Source organism: Octopus bimaculoides, chromosome 24, assembly GCF_001194135.2.
Source record: "Octopus bimaculoides isolate UCB-OBI-ISO-001 chromosome 24, ASM119413v2, whole genome shotgun sequence".
Lineage (NCBI taxonomy): Eukaryota > Metazoa > Mollusca > Cephalopoda > Octopoda > Octopodidae > Octopus > Octopus bimaculoides.
The window spans coordinates 16,710,017-16,723,781 of NC_069004.1; the positions used below are offsets into that span (position 1 = coordinate 16,710,017).

A 13,765-nucleotide genomic window follows, 5' to 3' on the forward strand; every position below is an offset into this window, starting at 1 on the left:
TGAAGTCTTTAAGTATTATTTTAAATGACTCAAGAATTTTCGAAGCATTTATTTTGTAAATTTGAGAGCCATGGTTGATTGACTCAATAAGGAGTTACAGCTGGCCGAGTCAGTAGTTAGAGACATGCTTGAATAATTCAATAGTGAGAGCCATAGTTGGTTAATTTGACTAATAATCCAACACAATCACATCAGTCAACCATTTCTCACATTATCAAAACAGTGACAGTTCTTTCAACCCATCAACTGCTGTATCAACTGACCTATTTCTGAATTGGTACTCTAGGTGTGGTTGTGTTGATGGTGGAGAAGTGGTTTAGCTCTCTTGCTAGTCCAGTTCTAGCAAACCTACTATCAAAGGTGTTCCACTCATCACTATGCCATCTTTTATTTTTGATATGTATGACTACACGAATTCCAACCAGGTATAGGCTCCGTTTCATTAGCTCAACATTTGGTTATAATTTTATCTGCTGTGTTCTGATCAAATCTGAGCTACTAGTAAGGAAATTGGCGCTGACAACACCAATTTACCTTCCAGTCTATTTCCCAGTTAACATTCTATTTACTAGATTATATTGACATGATCATCTCAAATCCTACCAGTATTTCAGTCCACATCTTATTACAACTCAGTTTATAGCAGAAGAAATCTTGCTGCTTAAATAGTTTGGCCACACCTTACAGTCTTTTATTTAACTAAGATATTTTCCTACATATTTTTTGCTGGTATCTTTTCCTCAGTGTTTCTTTTCTGTTTTCTTTTTTGTTGTTCAGAGGATTTATTTTTGGATGGTAAATCTTTATACACATGTATGATGTATGCATGCATGTAAAATATCAGTTTCTTCATGTCAACAAGAGACGGACAGTTTCTTAAGGCCAGAGTCTGTTCTCATTTATTTGGAGTTACTGCCTTCTTAGACTGGCTAGGAACCATGTCTTATTTGTATATTACATTTTGCATAATTGCTATGATTCCTCTTGCCAGCCACTTCACAGGAGCATACTGGGTGTATTTTATCATGGCACAAGCACAAGGGAAATTGCTTTGTTCCTCCACATTGTCACTGATTATTCACCAGCACCAAGGAGATTGTGTTACCCTCAGCAAAGCTATGGAAAACTTTCTTTCTGTTTGTTCCTCTCTTTCACATACAACTAAGTGGAAAAAGCGGAAGAGAGTAATAGGTGCAAGAAAGTGGTAGAGGAGAGAGAGTTATATATATAGCCACGTGATAGAGATGTTGGGGTAAGGTAATTGAATGGAAACTACAAGGGTAAGGGAGATTTTGTGTAAATATCAGATACCTCCGATGTGTGTTTGACTCAGAATTTGCTAAGGCAGAATAATGGATGTCAAGAGAAGTAGAAACTGAGAAGGGAGTAATGAAAAGGAGAATGTAACGAAGATGGTTGGTGGCAAGGTGACAGTATGAACATACTAGTTAGGAGAGACCAAAATACATCCCAACCTTCATCATCACCACCACCGTCATTTTATGTTTGGATATGTTGGGCAGGTCTTCTCCAGTTCCGCTCCACCATTTGTTGCTGTCCTTTGTCATATATATGCAGGCATGGCCATGTGGTAAAAAGTTTGCTTCCTAACCACATGGTTCTGGGTTCAGTTCTACTGCGTGGCACCTTGGTTAAGTATCTTCTACTTTAGCAAGGTACTTTCTATAGTATTTCCGAAGTGCAGATTCCAAGTTAGGTCAGCAGATTATAAATAAGTAACTAAGATGTACAGGTGTGAATTGACACCTGTACATCTTTGTTAATTATATATATATATATATATATATATATATATATGTGTGTGTGTCTGTGTTTTGTCATCCACCAGTGTTGGTGTGTTTACATCCTCATAACTTGGTTCAGCAAAAGAGTATGACAGAATAAGTACCAGGCTTCAAAAAAATAAGTACTGGGGTCAATTCATTTGACTAACAATTCTTCAAGGTGGTGCCCCAGCATGGTTGCAGTCTAATGACTGAAACCAAGATAGAGGACATCCTTCATAAAGTCGAACCTTTTGGGATCAACCTTCTCTGCTTCTTTCCATGTCTTCCACAGGTTCTGTTTGTTTGGGATGCTTGGCACCTCATATACAGACATTCTGTCCATACACATTACATACCATGTCCATACCAGCACTGTCAAATCTTATTACATCTGACTCCTGATTGCTTTGGACACACTTCCAGAACTTAGTTTCACTGAGGAGAGCAGCTTTCGAGAATCATATATTGCCAGTCATCTTGGTCCTTTGTCACCTCCTCCTTGTGGTTCAAGGTCCTGAGATCAGCCTTCACCACTTTATCCTATGTGGTCTCCCTCCTCCACAAATTCCACACATATTAAGTGATTGGCACTTCTTTATACAGCTGCCCTCATCCATGCCACACACTGCAAATGATACTTCTTCCACCCAGTTTTTCTCTCAGCACATTTGTACTGTCATTCATGCACACTTACATTTGCTCATTTGATTTCTTTCCAGTCTTCTCAAGTCCTCTGCCTCTGAAGCCTATGTCTTATTACAATGCAGCATTTCACTTATAACACGTGTACAATCTACCCTTTGAGCAAGAAGACCTTTGTTGCTGGCAGAGACAGTAGCTCCCTGAACTTTGTCTAACCTGTTATACTGTGAGAACCACTACCTACCTTGCTAAATACATCTATGCCATCTGAACACTCAAGAGAATCTATTTTCAGTGTGCTCATATGTTCTGCCTCAGTTCATCTATCAACGTACAAAGCTCACATTCTATGTTAGTTTACCTGTGATTCCACTACACCTTCTGTGTGTCCATAACTTTCAATGGGTACAGCATATGTAGTTTATTCTACTTCTTTTCTTGCATATTGCGAAAGGCCGTTATTACGAAGGTATCAGGGTCTTCTTTCCTAATTACTGAAACCTTTGTCTTTGCAAAGTTCACCTTAAGGCATCTCAATTCTAGGTTTAGTGTCAATGCCTGGAATTTCCTCTCTAATTCCCCTATAGATCCAACTTTGAGAACTAGATTACTATATAGGGGTTCCCATGTACAGCCAGTTATAAACTCCACCGTGATGACCAGTATGATGAATAGAAGAGGATTGGGGATTATGCCCTTGATGGATTTCTCTTGTCTCACTAAATTCGTCACTGAAATTGTGTACTCACTTACTCATTGCATCTTTGTACAAGCCATTTGTATCCTAGTTTTTTTTTAGAGTGCCTAGTTTCCTTACAGACTTCCAAATTATTGAACACAGTGCCCTGTCATATGCCTTCTTCAAGTTGACGAATGTCAGGAATAGTGGATTACACTTAGTCAAGTACTTTGCAGTTGTTTCACTAAGAAGTTTGCATCCATGATACTTTTGAGCATGAATAAAGATGCATATCATCTGGGTCTACCTTTTTCATGGGGCAATTGTGCAATAGCTCTCTCCATGACCTTTGTAATCTGATCCAGTAGTTTGGTCCTCTATAATTTCCTCCATCTGTGGTTAAAAGTTTGCTTCCCAACCACATGGTTTCAGGTTCAGTCCTGTTGTGCATCACCTTTGGTAAGTATCTTCTATTGTAATTTCAGACTGACCATGCCTCACAAGTGAATTTCGTTGATGGAAACTGAAAGAAGCCCTTATATATATATTTATATATGATGATTGCTTCATCTTGACAAATGGTAGCTGTCCCATCAACACTCATACCCAATAACACAGCACATTCCCTCTGTTGATGAGCCCTCAGATGACTAGCTGCTGACTGACAGGGTTTAAAATACAAGTGTGTGTGCATATATATATATATATATTTATTTATTTATATATATGCAGTTATATTTGTTGATACCATGCCCCGAAGTTATTTATATTTGACATGCAATGACTGATGACTTGATATGATCTGTTTATAAGATATTTCCTTAGATGATCTATTATGGTATATTATTAATGAAGTATATAAAAATATATCTCCACACTTGTTTCTCATTTGTGCTCTGTGTTCAAAATACTGGAACGAAACTATAGCAAGAAACCTGGAATACTCCTTTACTCACGTATGGATCTTTTAAAATATAACTGAACGCGTGGAAGCCTAAATACTGATCGTGTGTGTGTGTGTGTGTTTACCCCTGCATTCTATGAATATTGCTGTTCTATAAGTGGTGATGATGTCCTTTCCCCTGTCAACAAATAATCCACGAGTTTTGCAGCTTCAAAGATGTAAAAGATAAGGGATCTCCTACTTGATAAACAGCAAAGCATCTGTTTGTAAAACTGCTTCAATAATATATCTAACCCATGCCAACATAGAACAGTGAATGTAAAATTAACAAAAATCTTTCAGTAAACATTGCCAAGAAAGCAGAAGACAAAAAAAAAGAGATGGTGGAGTTTCCCTTGCAACATTTGCTGTGTTCAGTAACTGATTCCTTTGTCATTCCCTTTGTCAGAACCAATAATTGGGCTGTTGGAAATACTATTGTTAACAGGTTGTGATGTAAAAAGAAAGAATATATTTTATGTCATGCATTTTAGGAACAAAAGCATTGTCAGTGAGAAATAATATAGTGACAATTTGTTTTACATTTGTATTAATAAGGCACTGTTTTGTAGCTGGCTGTTAACCTGGATGTATGAAGAAAGCGGATTTGTTGACAGAAGTGACAATACTGTTTGTAGCAACGTTTGTAGAGTACAAACAATCATTTGCAGCTTTCAGTTTCTATCTAACAAACTCATTCACAAAGCTTTGTGAGTAGCTCACCAGACACCTGTGGAAGGTGTCTTGCAGTGAGTCTGAACCATGTGGTTAGCAAACAAACTTCTTAACCACATAGTCATACCTGCACCTAAAATATTGTAGGCGTGCCTCAACAAACTCAAGTAAGCACAGCAATATCAATATACACACATTTTAAAATGTATGTCTTTTGCCAATGTGATAGACTTTAGTTTAAAAAATTCTATATAATATATTGTTTATAGTTGCATCAGAGGAGTGCTCCACCTTAGTAAAGTAAATACCATTATTAAATAACAACATTATGGTGTTTATTTTATTAAGGTTGGTCACTACTCTGTAACTGTAAACAATATATTATACAGAATTTTTTTTGAATTTATATTGAATATTGAATTTAACCATCCTTCATACAGTGAGGTATCCTGTGTAACTTCTGTTTGTAACATTTTGCATCACATGGCTTCATTTAATTCAAACTTTAGAAATAATATGGATAGAAAACAAATTATATTTCTAAGTCCATTCAAATCTTAATTATTTTCAGTATTATTTGAAGCACACAGTACTTTGTTAGAAATATGCTCAAGGATTAAAGACCTAGTACTATTGATTGAATATCAGATTGAAAAAATACTCATCTCTAACTAGTTATTGTATAAATCTGTGTCATATAAAGATGTCATATTTAATCTCATCTCTAGAAGGATTGACAATGATAAATTACTACACATTTTGAGAGGCAGATGGTACCTTTTATGTCAGTTATTACTTAGTATGTATATATGTTTCAAAGAGATGAGTTATGCACTCATGGCCTTTTCATGTTGTTTCTGAAATATCAATATCTGTGAATTTCATTTGACCAGAAAACATTAGCTTGCTGCTTGTGTGTAGTAAATACCAAATATGATACAAAAGTCACCAACTTCTTTATGTAGTGATCTAAAACCTGCAGTATGAAATTGTGGTTGGTCTATTTGGAGTTGACAATAACTAACACATGAATATTGTGGTTGAAGAAGAATGACTAATGTGTATTTGTCCTCTGCAAACTCTTGCAATGCAGCAATATCATGACAGAAAAGTCATTAGTTTGTAGAATGACAAATGCTATGTTATGATCTTGATATAAGGCAGTGCAATTGCACAAAACTGATGAAAGAGTTTAAAAGAAATGATGTTAATGCTGTATGAAACCCATCTTGTGTCAATTGGACTTTGAAGAAGACATGTTTAGCTTTAAACAGAACAATTTAATATTCCTTGACTTGATGCCATTAACTTCACAGTTTGATGAATTGACATGTATAAAGTCAAAGGGCTCTGCTTCAGAGACCTGAATGTTTATATGGATTTGCAGCTATGGATTGATACTCCAATATCTTATACACAAGGGAATAATTTAGTCATGGAATAATGAATGAGCTAGAATTAACATTGTACCAGTAACTAGACGAAGGTACATAACTCTACTTGCTTTAGTTTACCTGGTTGACAACAGCAGGCCCCGCCACTTATGGAGGTCAATTGGTCTGCAGTAGGAAGGATAGGTGTCCAACTGTAAAAAAAAGTTTTCAGACACTATACATATGTCTAAATTGGCAAACTCATTTCATCTAGAACATTATACAAACATTGTATCTATTTAACGATAACATAAATAGTGTTTCTTGCATCAACCAACTTAATTCTCTAACAATCTTCTGTTTGTCTTGACATTTCATTGTTGGGTTTGTCTTCTTCTTTCTGTTGTTGCTGTTGTTCTGGTTCTTTTTCATCTCCATCTTCCTTCACTGTTTCAATGCAGTCTGTTATGGTGATAAAAATGTCGGGGTTCTTAAACTGAAATACCATTGGAAGTTCTGGCATACCCTAATGGAGAGACAGAGAGAGAAAAAAAAATTTAGAATCGAAGTTCTGCCCACCACCACCACCATCATTCTCTACATTCACATTGCTTAGAAGGATGGTCATATTGAGAGGCAAAAGTTATATATCATTGCTTTCTATTCTTATAAATATTGTCATTTGATCTAATTCTTAATTAAGTCTACTGTTACTAATTGTCTACCATTAGATTGTATTAAATTTATTTGTGTATAATAATGCATGAAATCTAATACAAAACATTGGAGTAAAAATTAGGAGGATGTTGGGGTGCATTGTGTAAAAAAAAGGGAGAGGATAAAATGCATGTATTACTGATTTTTAGGTACAAAAATGTGGTTGCATTATTTTCAAGATAGTATTATACTTGTGTAAATACAGCAGTTTCTAAAATGTAGTGGTGTCAGATTGAGAGAAATGGATCTCTGTCTGTCACAACATCTATTAGGAGGGAAAGAAAAGGAGGAATCAAAATATATGTCACATTTTTAGAAGAAGGGGAGGAAAAAGTTGTTGAGGGAGAAATACAGCAAGAGAGCATGTGAAAGATAGATGGGTAGTGTTATCACCACAGTAACAAATTTTGATTTAAAATGTGGGAATTTTAAGTGCAAGTCTGTCAACACAATGCAGCACACTTCAGAAAGGCTATATGTATACAGAAAAGCTATATACATTATATATATATATAGTTATTATTTTTGATTGTTTGTGTGTTTCTGTGTCTTTTAACATATAGACAACACAGATTTTTAAAAAAAGACTTTCATTTTGAAAAATTTATGAAGGTACATGCATGATTAACAAATATTTTTATTGGCAGTATAGCAATGGGTAACGACCTAGTACTTTATAATTCTGTGATGAAGTCTTGCTTAACCCCTTTTTTTTAAATACTAACATCCCTTACACTTGCCTTTATTAAAGTTTTCATATTAAAATAAAAATTTTATCAAAATAGTGAGATTATAGATGTGACTGCAGTCTGTCTCAATATTTGCTGAAGATCTGATGCCAATAACTTGATAGTTTGGTGAATTAAGATATAAAAACTAAATATTGGCAAAAATTTAGCCCAACACTCAACTGATTTTGTTCTTTGACACTAACAACAATACTAACACCACTTATAATAACTACAATGGTTTCACATTTTGGCACAAGACCAGAAATTTGTGGATGGGGTTATTTTATCAAAAGAATGAAAAGGAAGACTTGACTGGTACTTTATTTTAACAACATTGAAAGGACAAAATGCAGTCAGTCTCATCAAGATGTGGACATTGTATGTAAATGAACAAAATTAAATACCACAAATTATATCACCAAAATACTGGTGATGGTGCCATGTATAAAGCACCATTCTGTAAAATGGTTGGCATTAGGAAGGGTATCTAGCCATAAAACCAATCCAAATAGACTATGGAACCTGGTACAGCCCTCAGCCTTTTCAGTTCCTGTCAAGCCATCCAACCCATGCTAGCATGGAAAATAGACATTAAATGTTGATAATGATGATGATGAAAGCATTTTGTCCAGTTCTCTATCTTAGTGTGACTTATGATTCAATGGTAAGTATATGAAAATTATACATGATTATGGTGATTATTTATTGAATTGGAGTAAACTAGTTTTTTAAGAGAGGGACCAAATGGTGATCTCTTCTGGCAATCTGACACTTTTAACATAGTAAAGATACCATCACAAAAATTAGCCTTCCTCTTCAGCTCCCAAATGTCACTAACCTTTGATAAAATTCAAGAGACACCCAGAACAGAATGCTGCTTTCTATCAGGAGTATCAGGAATGGTGCTACTGTTACTAAACATGCAAATATTTCTAGACTAGTGTTCTTTAAGGGAGTGGAGGGGGAACCTAAGAGGAATCTGAGAGTCAGGCAAACTGCCTTGTTTAATAATATCAAGATGGCTTTAAATTTAACTTGTCCATCACCTTGGCACCGAAGAAAGATTGTAGGGATACAAACTCTATTTTGTGTATTTCTTCAGTAAAAAAAGCCTGGGATTTTACTATATTTTGGTGCATGAGGGTACTTGAGAATCACTGCCCCAGACTACATCAAAAATATTTTAAAAAGCCACCTATTTGATTGGTGTGGAATTGCTCACCAACACACTCCAACTCCTGATCTACAGATGTCCCTCACTCTGCCCTGTCTGTCATTACTACTGTTATCGCTGCTCCTAGAAGTTACCTAATCTTATTCTACATCCACTTGAATTCAAAAGAGACTCATTAATCTCTTCTCTCATCGCCTATATTATGTTGACTACCTCAAGCTCTGCATTGACTACATTTCGTAGTCCTTCCTTGCTATAAACTAAGCAACAAGGAAAAGTTTTTGTAACTGATAAGTTGTGTGTAAAGTTGTAAATTACCTCATCTAAATGTTCAAATATCTCCACTTCTTCTTCCATTTTCTCAATAAGATTTTGTGGACAATAAATCTGGAAAAATAAAATAAATAATTACTACAAAATTATTTCCACAATCATTAGACAGTGTCATTGTTGTCATCATCACCTTTTAAGAAATATTTCTTTCTGAGCTGGTTAAGCACTGATCAGCCTTTATTATCCTGATCTATAATTAAAGGCTTTCCAACTCTATCAATCAGATCTTATCTAAGAGTAAAAGTGCATGGCTCACTGTTTATAGCACTAGATTCATAATCATGAGGTAGTGAATTTGATTCCTGGATCAGGTTAACCTTCCTTTGCCAATCTTCTGGGTTTCATGTCTCACAACCATGCAGCATTGCAGTTCTAACACAGGCATCATACAGTCTGCCTTTCAATTTAAAGGAAAAGACTTTTGCTGTCAGTAGTGGTAGTAGCTCCCTGAACTTTCTCCAAACTGTTCTTATCTTGATTGCTATACTTTCAGAGCAACCATTTACTTTGCTAATTACTTCTCCTAAATAACTAAAGCTATCAACTACTTCTAGTGAGTCAGCGTTGCTAGTGGTATGAATGAGGTGGGTGGAGATGTGTTGAAATATTTTTATGTGTGAAATGTGATGTAATATATACATGGTGGGTCAGTGGTAAATGTAAAAAAAAATAGCTAAAAGTGGATCTTTACAAAAAGACATTTGCTCTACTAATTCTGTCTCAATTCTGAAGATTGAATTATCTGAATCTGATTGAAGACAGCAGAATGTAGATTTCCTGGACATGTCTATATAACACACATGTGTTCACTAACTCTTACTACCTTTTACTGTACTACAAAGGAATTTACTGTGCAGTAGAGTGATTATGTGTTCACTAAAGAAAACTGAAGTGGACTGAACCTGTGTTGAGTTCTTACCTGAAGGTAAGCTCCCTCAGCCTTAATTGGTTCCTCCTCGGAGACAAAAATATGTTCTTGTGAAGAGAGTGATGGCACCAAGTGTATGACATGTTCATCACCACTATGGAAAACAAAAAATCGGCCCTTTTTCAAACGACCCCTGTGAAAAAGATGAGAAAAAGCAAATATAAAATAGTGAAATTTAGTTAGAACCAAATTATATAAAAATAACACAAAGGTATAAGGACAGCTGTGTGGTTAAGAAGCTCACTTTGTAACCACATGGCTTCAGGTTCAGTCCTGCTGCATGGCATCTTGCGCAGGTGTCTTCTACTATAGCTCTGGGTTGACCAATGCCTTGTGAGTAAATTTGGTAGATGGAAACTGTGTGGAAACCTGTCATATATTCACATGTTGTGTATGTCTTTGCGTTTGTGTTGTTCACCTACTGATTGACAACTGGTGTTGGTTTGTTTATGGCCTTGTAACTTATGTCAGCAAAAGAGACTGACAGAATAAGCGCCAGACTTAAAATATAAGTACTAGAGTCAATTTGTTCAAATAATTCTATCGAGGTGGTGCCCCAGCATGGCCATAATCTGATGACTAAAACAAATAAAAAATAAAGATTCTACACTAATTTCAACATAAATACAAACTTGTACAGACGGTTTCTGTCAGCAGAACGCTACTTCTGTCATGATGGGTATGGCTGGAGGGTTTAGAAGCTTGCTGCTTTGTTATGTGATGCACTTCACATGGATATTTAAAAATTACAAATGCACTTTACATGCATAATTAAGAGCTGTTGGTGCACTTGACAGTTAATTATTACTAGTGCACTTTACACAAAACTTTGTAAAACTATATTTTAAAGTTCAAAATTTAGGAAAACAAGCAGAAAACTATTATAGTTTACCTGGTTTGATTTTCCAAGCTTATCATCATATAACACAATTATAACATGAATTTTCAAAAGTCTCAAGTATTAATCTAGATTTTTAGATTTTCTAGAGCTTTAAATTATATCTTAACCCTTTAGCATTCAGATTACTCTATCAAATATGATGCTTAATTACTTACACTGTTTTGAATTAATCATGTATGTACCTTGTAGCTTCCAAATTTTGATGATGTGGTAGTTTATTTTCAAAATGACATGGTTGGGTAGGTGTGAGAGGCCGGATCTGGTCAGTTTGGATATAAAACAGAATATTTGGGGCAGATATGGCTGCTTTAAATGTTAAAGAGTTAAAGCTAAAAATTTGGGAAAAAGTATGTAGAAAATTCTTTTAGTTTATCTGGTTTTATTTATATTTATCCCATTTTTGCCTCTCTATTTCTCTGTCACACTCTAACCTTTTATCATCTGATACTGGATCACCTCCTCCAATATCCCTTCCATTATAGAAAGGCACCTGTTTCTACCTCTCTGTCTCTTTCTCACACTTTAACCTTTCATCCTTTGATGCAAGTTCCTCTCCTCAAATGCCTCTGCCCCTCTCATAATTCCTTGTCTTGCGAGTTACTTGGTGACCCTGCCAGTGCTGGTGCCAAGCAAAAAGCATCCAGTCCACACTGTAAAGTGGTTGGCATTTGGAAGGGCATCCAGCTGTAAAAACCATGCCAAAACTAACCTTGTCTGTGCTAGTGCCACGTAAAAAGCACTGTGTCCACTCTCCAGAGTGATTGATGTTAGGAAGGGCATCTAGCTGTAAAGACCCTGTCAAAACAGACACAATAGCCTAGGGTAGATTTTCTACCTGGCTGGCTCCTGTCAACTGTCCAACCCCTGAATGCATGGAAGATGGATGTTAAACGATGATGATCATCATATTACTCAAGAAAACCTGTCCTGTACTCAAAATGACCTGTCTGTACTCAAGAAGACCCATCCTCCACAGCAGAATTGATAGTGCTGGTCCTCTCGCTGAGGAGGATTGGCCTGCAAAAGCTCTGTGCTAGCATCACGTAAGAAGCTCCTATGCCAGTGGCATGTAATAGGACCTGTGCCAGTGTCATGTAAGAAGCACCCTTACTGGTGCCACATAAAAAGTACCCAGCACACTCTGTAAAGTGACTGGTGTTAGGAAAGTCATCCAGCTGTAGAAGCCAAGCCAAATCAGACTGGAACCTGGTGCAGCTCTCCTGCTTGTTAGCTCTGATCAAACTGTTTAACCTATGCCAGCATGGAAAACAGATCATAATATAAGGCACTGAAGACACTCAAGTATTAATATAGATTTTGTAAAGCCTTAAATTATATTTTAAAATGCTGCAATGCACCTTGGGACCCCTTTTGAAAACCATCCGGATGAGAAGTATTTTTTCGCAAAATTCTACAAAAAAAGAAATCAAGCCCGAAATACCAAAAAAAAAAAACCTGTTCCATCTTGTTGATGAAAATTATGGTGAAAATGATTCAAATGGGTGGTGGTGGTGGTGATAGTAGTAGTGGTATGGTGGTGGTGGTAGTGGGTCTCTATCAGAACTCCAATGTTTTATACTTACTTTACAACAATTGGTAGAAGTTCTGCAGCTTCAACATCAAACATAAGTTGTACTTCCTTAATTACTTGAATTGGTTCGCTCCTTTCTTTTTTCTCCTCCTCCTCCCCCTCTTCTTCTTCTTCTTCTTCACCACCATTTCCTTTCTTATGTGTCCCTTTGGTTTCACCTTCTTCCTTCAAATTCTTTGCAGCTCTGTTCTCATCACAAGAATTTTCTTCCCTGTTACATTGAATAAAAGATAATTTCTTAGAATATTTCTGTCTTTGATTTCAGTAATCTATCTACCTACTGCCATCACCAAATTTTGCTTGTTGCTTGCTATTACTTCTCACTTACAACCACTTGAACTAACAAATGAGCCTTGGTGTGGTCACTCAACATACCAGAAACAGCAGTCAAATTTTCTTCAAATCACCCCCACCCACAATCTTATAAAAGGACATGTTGGAGAATGCATTCCTGGGTTTTCCAACCCATAGGATAAAGGCTAAGTGGCCACTGCTGGATGAGAGTTGACTGAAGAAGTGGGAGCAGTAGCAGCAACAACAACAACACCACATCTCCCTCACCATTCTATGTACTGCAAAGTTTTAATGTGTTGGAGAGACATATATATATATACAAAAATACTTAAACAATCACACAGCCATACACATGACTATAAACTATAGACACACACTGAGACATACACACACATGTATATGAGTTTCTTTGCCAAAGAAGTTAGAATTATTTTTATTCTCTTACTTCTTCCAGTCATTAGACTGTGGCCATAGTGAGGCATGGGCTGCAAGGACTTTTGTTAGTCATGGCTCAATTCTGTTTTGTTATTTGTTTGATGATTATTTTATCAGTCTATATCGATCTGTCTGTCTGTTGGTCTATCTATCTATATATATAAACACACACACATACATATGCACACACACGTGCACGCACACACACACACATGCACGCACACACACACACACACATGCACACATACGTGTGTGCACACACATATATATTAGCATGCAAAACTGTTAATCCAGACATGTTTTTCTTGCATCGTATTTTTTCTCTCTGTTTTCTTTCCTCATTCCTTTCTGTTGACGAGCATAGGCTTGAAATGTCAAAGATTTTTCCATTTTTCTTGATATGCTTTGTTTGTTGTTCCTTCACTTGTCTCTGTTTTTTGTTTTTGTACATTTGAACCACACACACACACACACACACACACGCACATGTATGTGTGTGTGTGTGTTTGCGTGTGTATTAATTAGAAGCACCAATACATATCTGTATATAAATTATAAGTAA

At 36.1% G+C, this 13,765-nt stretch overlaps 1 protein-coding gene across 1 annotated transcript; it reads right to left on the reverse strand.

The window, feature by feature from the left end:
- Positions 1 to 5,985: 5,985 nt before the first annotated feature.
- On the reverse strand, positions 5,986 to 12,729 carry LOC128250693 (uncharacterized). The gene is made up of 4 exons (XM_052976361.1): positions 12,467 to 12,729; positions 9,974 to 10,115; positions 9,040 to 9,108; positions 5,986 to 6,625 (listed from the first exon to the last, which is right to left on the reverse strand). The coding sequence occupies exons 1-4, from the start codon at positions 12,508 to 12,510 to the stop codon at positions 6,446 to 6,448; spliced, it is 435 nt and encodes a 144-aa protein (XP_052832321.1). The 5' UTR covers positions 12,511 to 12,729; the 3' UTR covers positions 5,986 to 6,445.
- Between the last annotated feature and the right edge of the window lie 1,036 nt (positions 12,730 to 13,765).

Coding starts and splice junctions, on each gene's coding strand:
- LOC128250693 (XM_052976361.1), bottom strand. CDS start 12,510: ATGTTTGATGTTGAAGCTGCAGAACTTCTACCAATTGTTGTAAA. Junction 9,109..9,973: donor CTGAGGGAGCTTACCTTCAG/GTAAGAACTCAA, acceptor TTATTTTTCCAG/ATTTATTGTCCACAAAATCT. Junction 6,626..9,039: donor TATTTGAACATTTAGATGAG/GTAATTTACAAC, acceptor TCTCTCCATTAG/GGTATGCCAGAACTTCCAAT.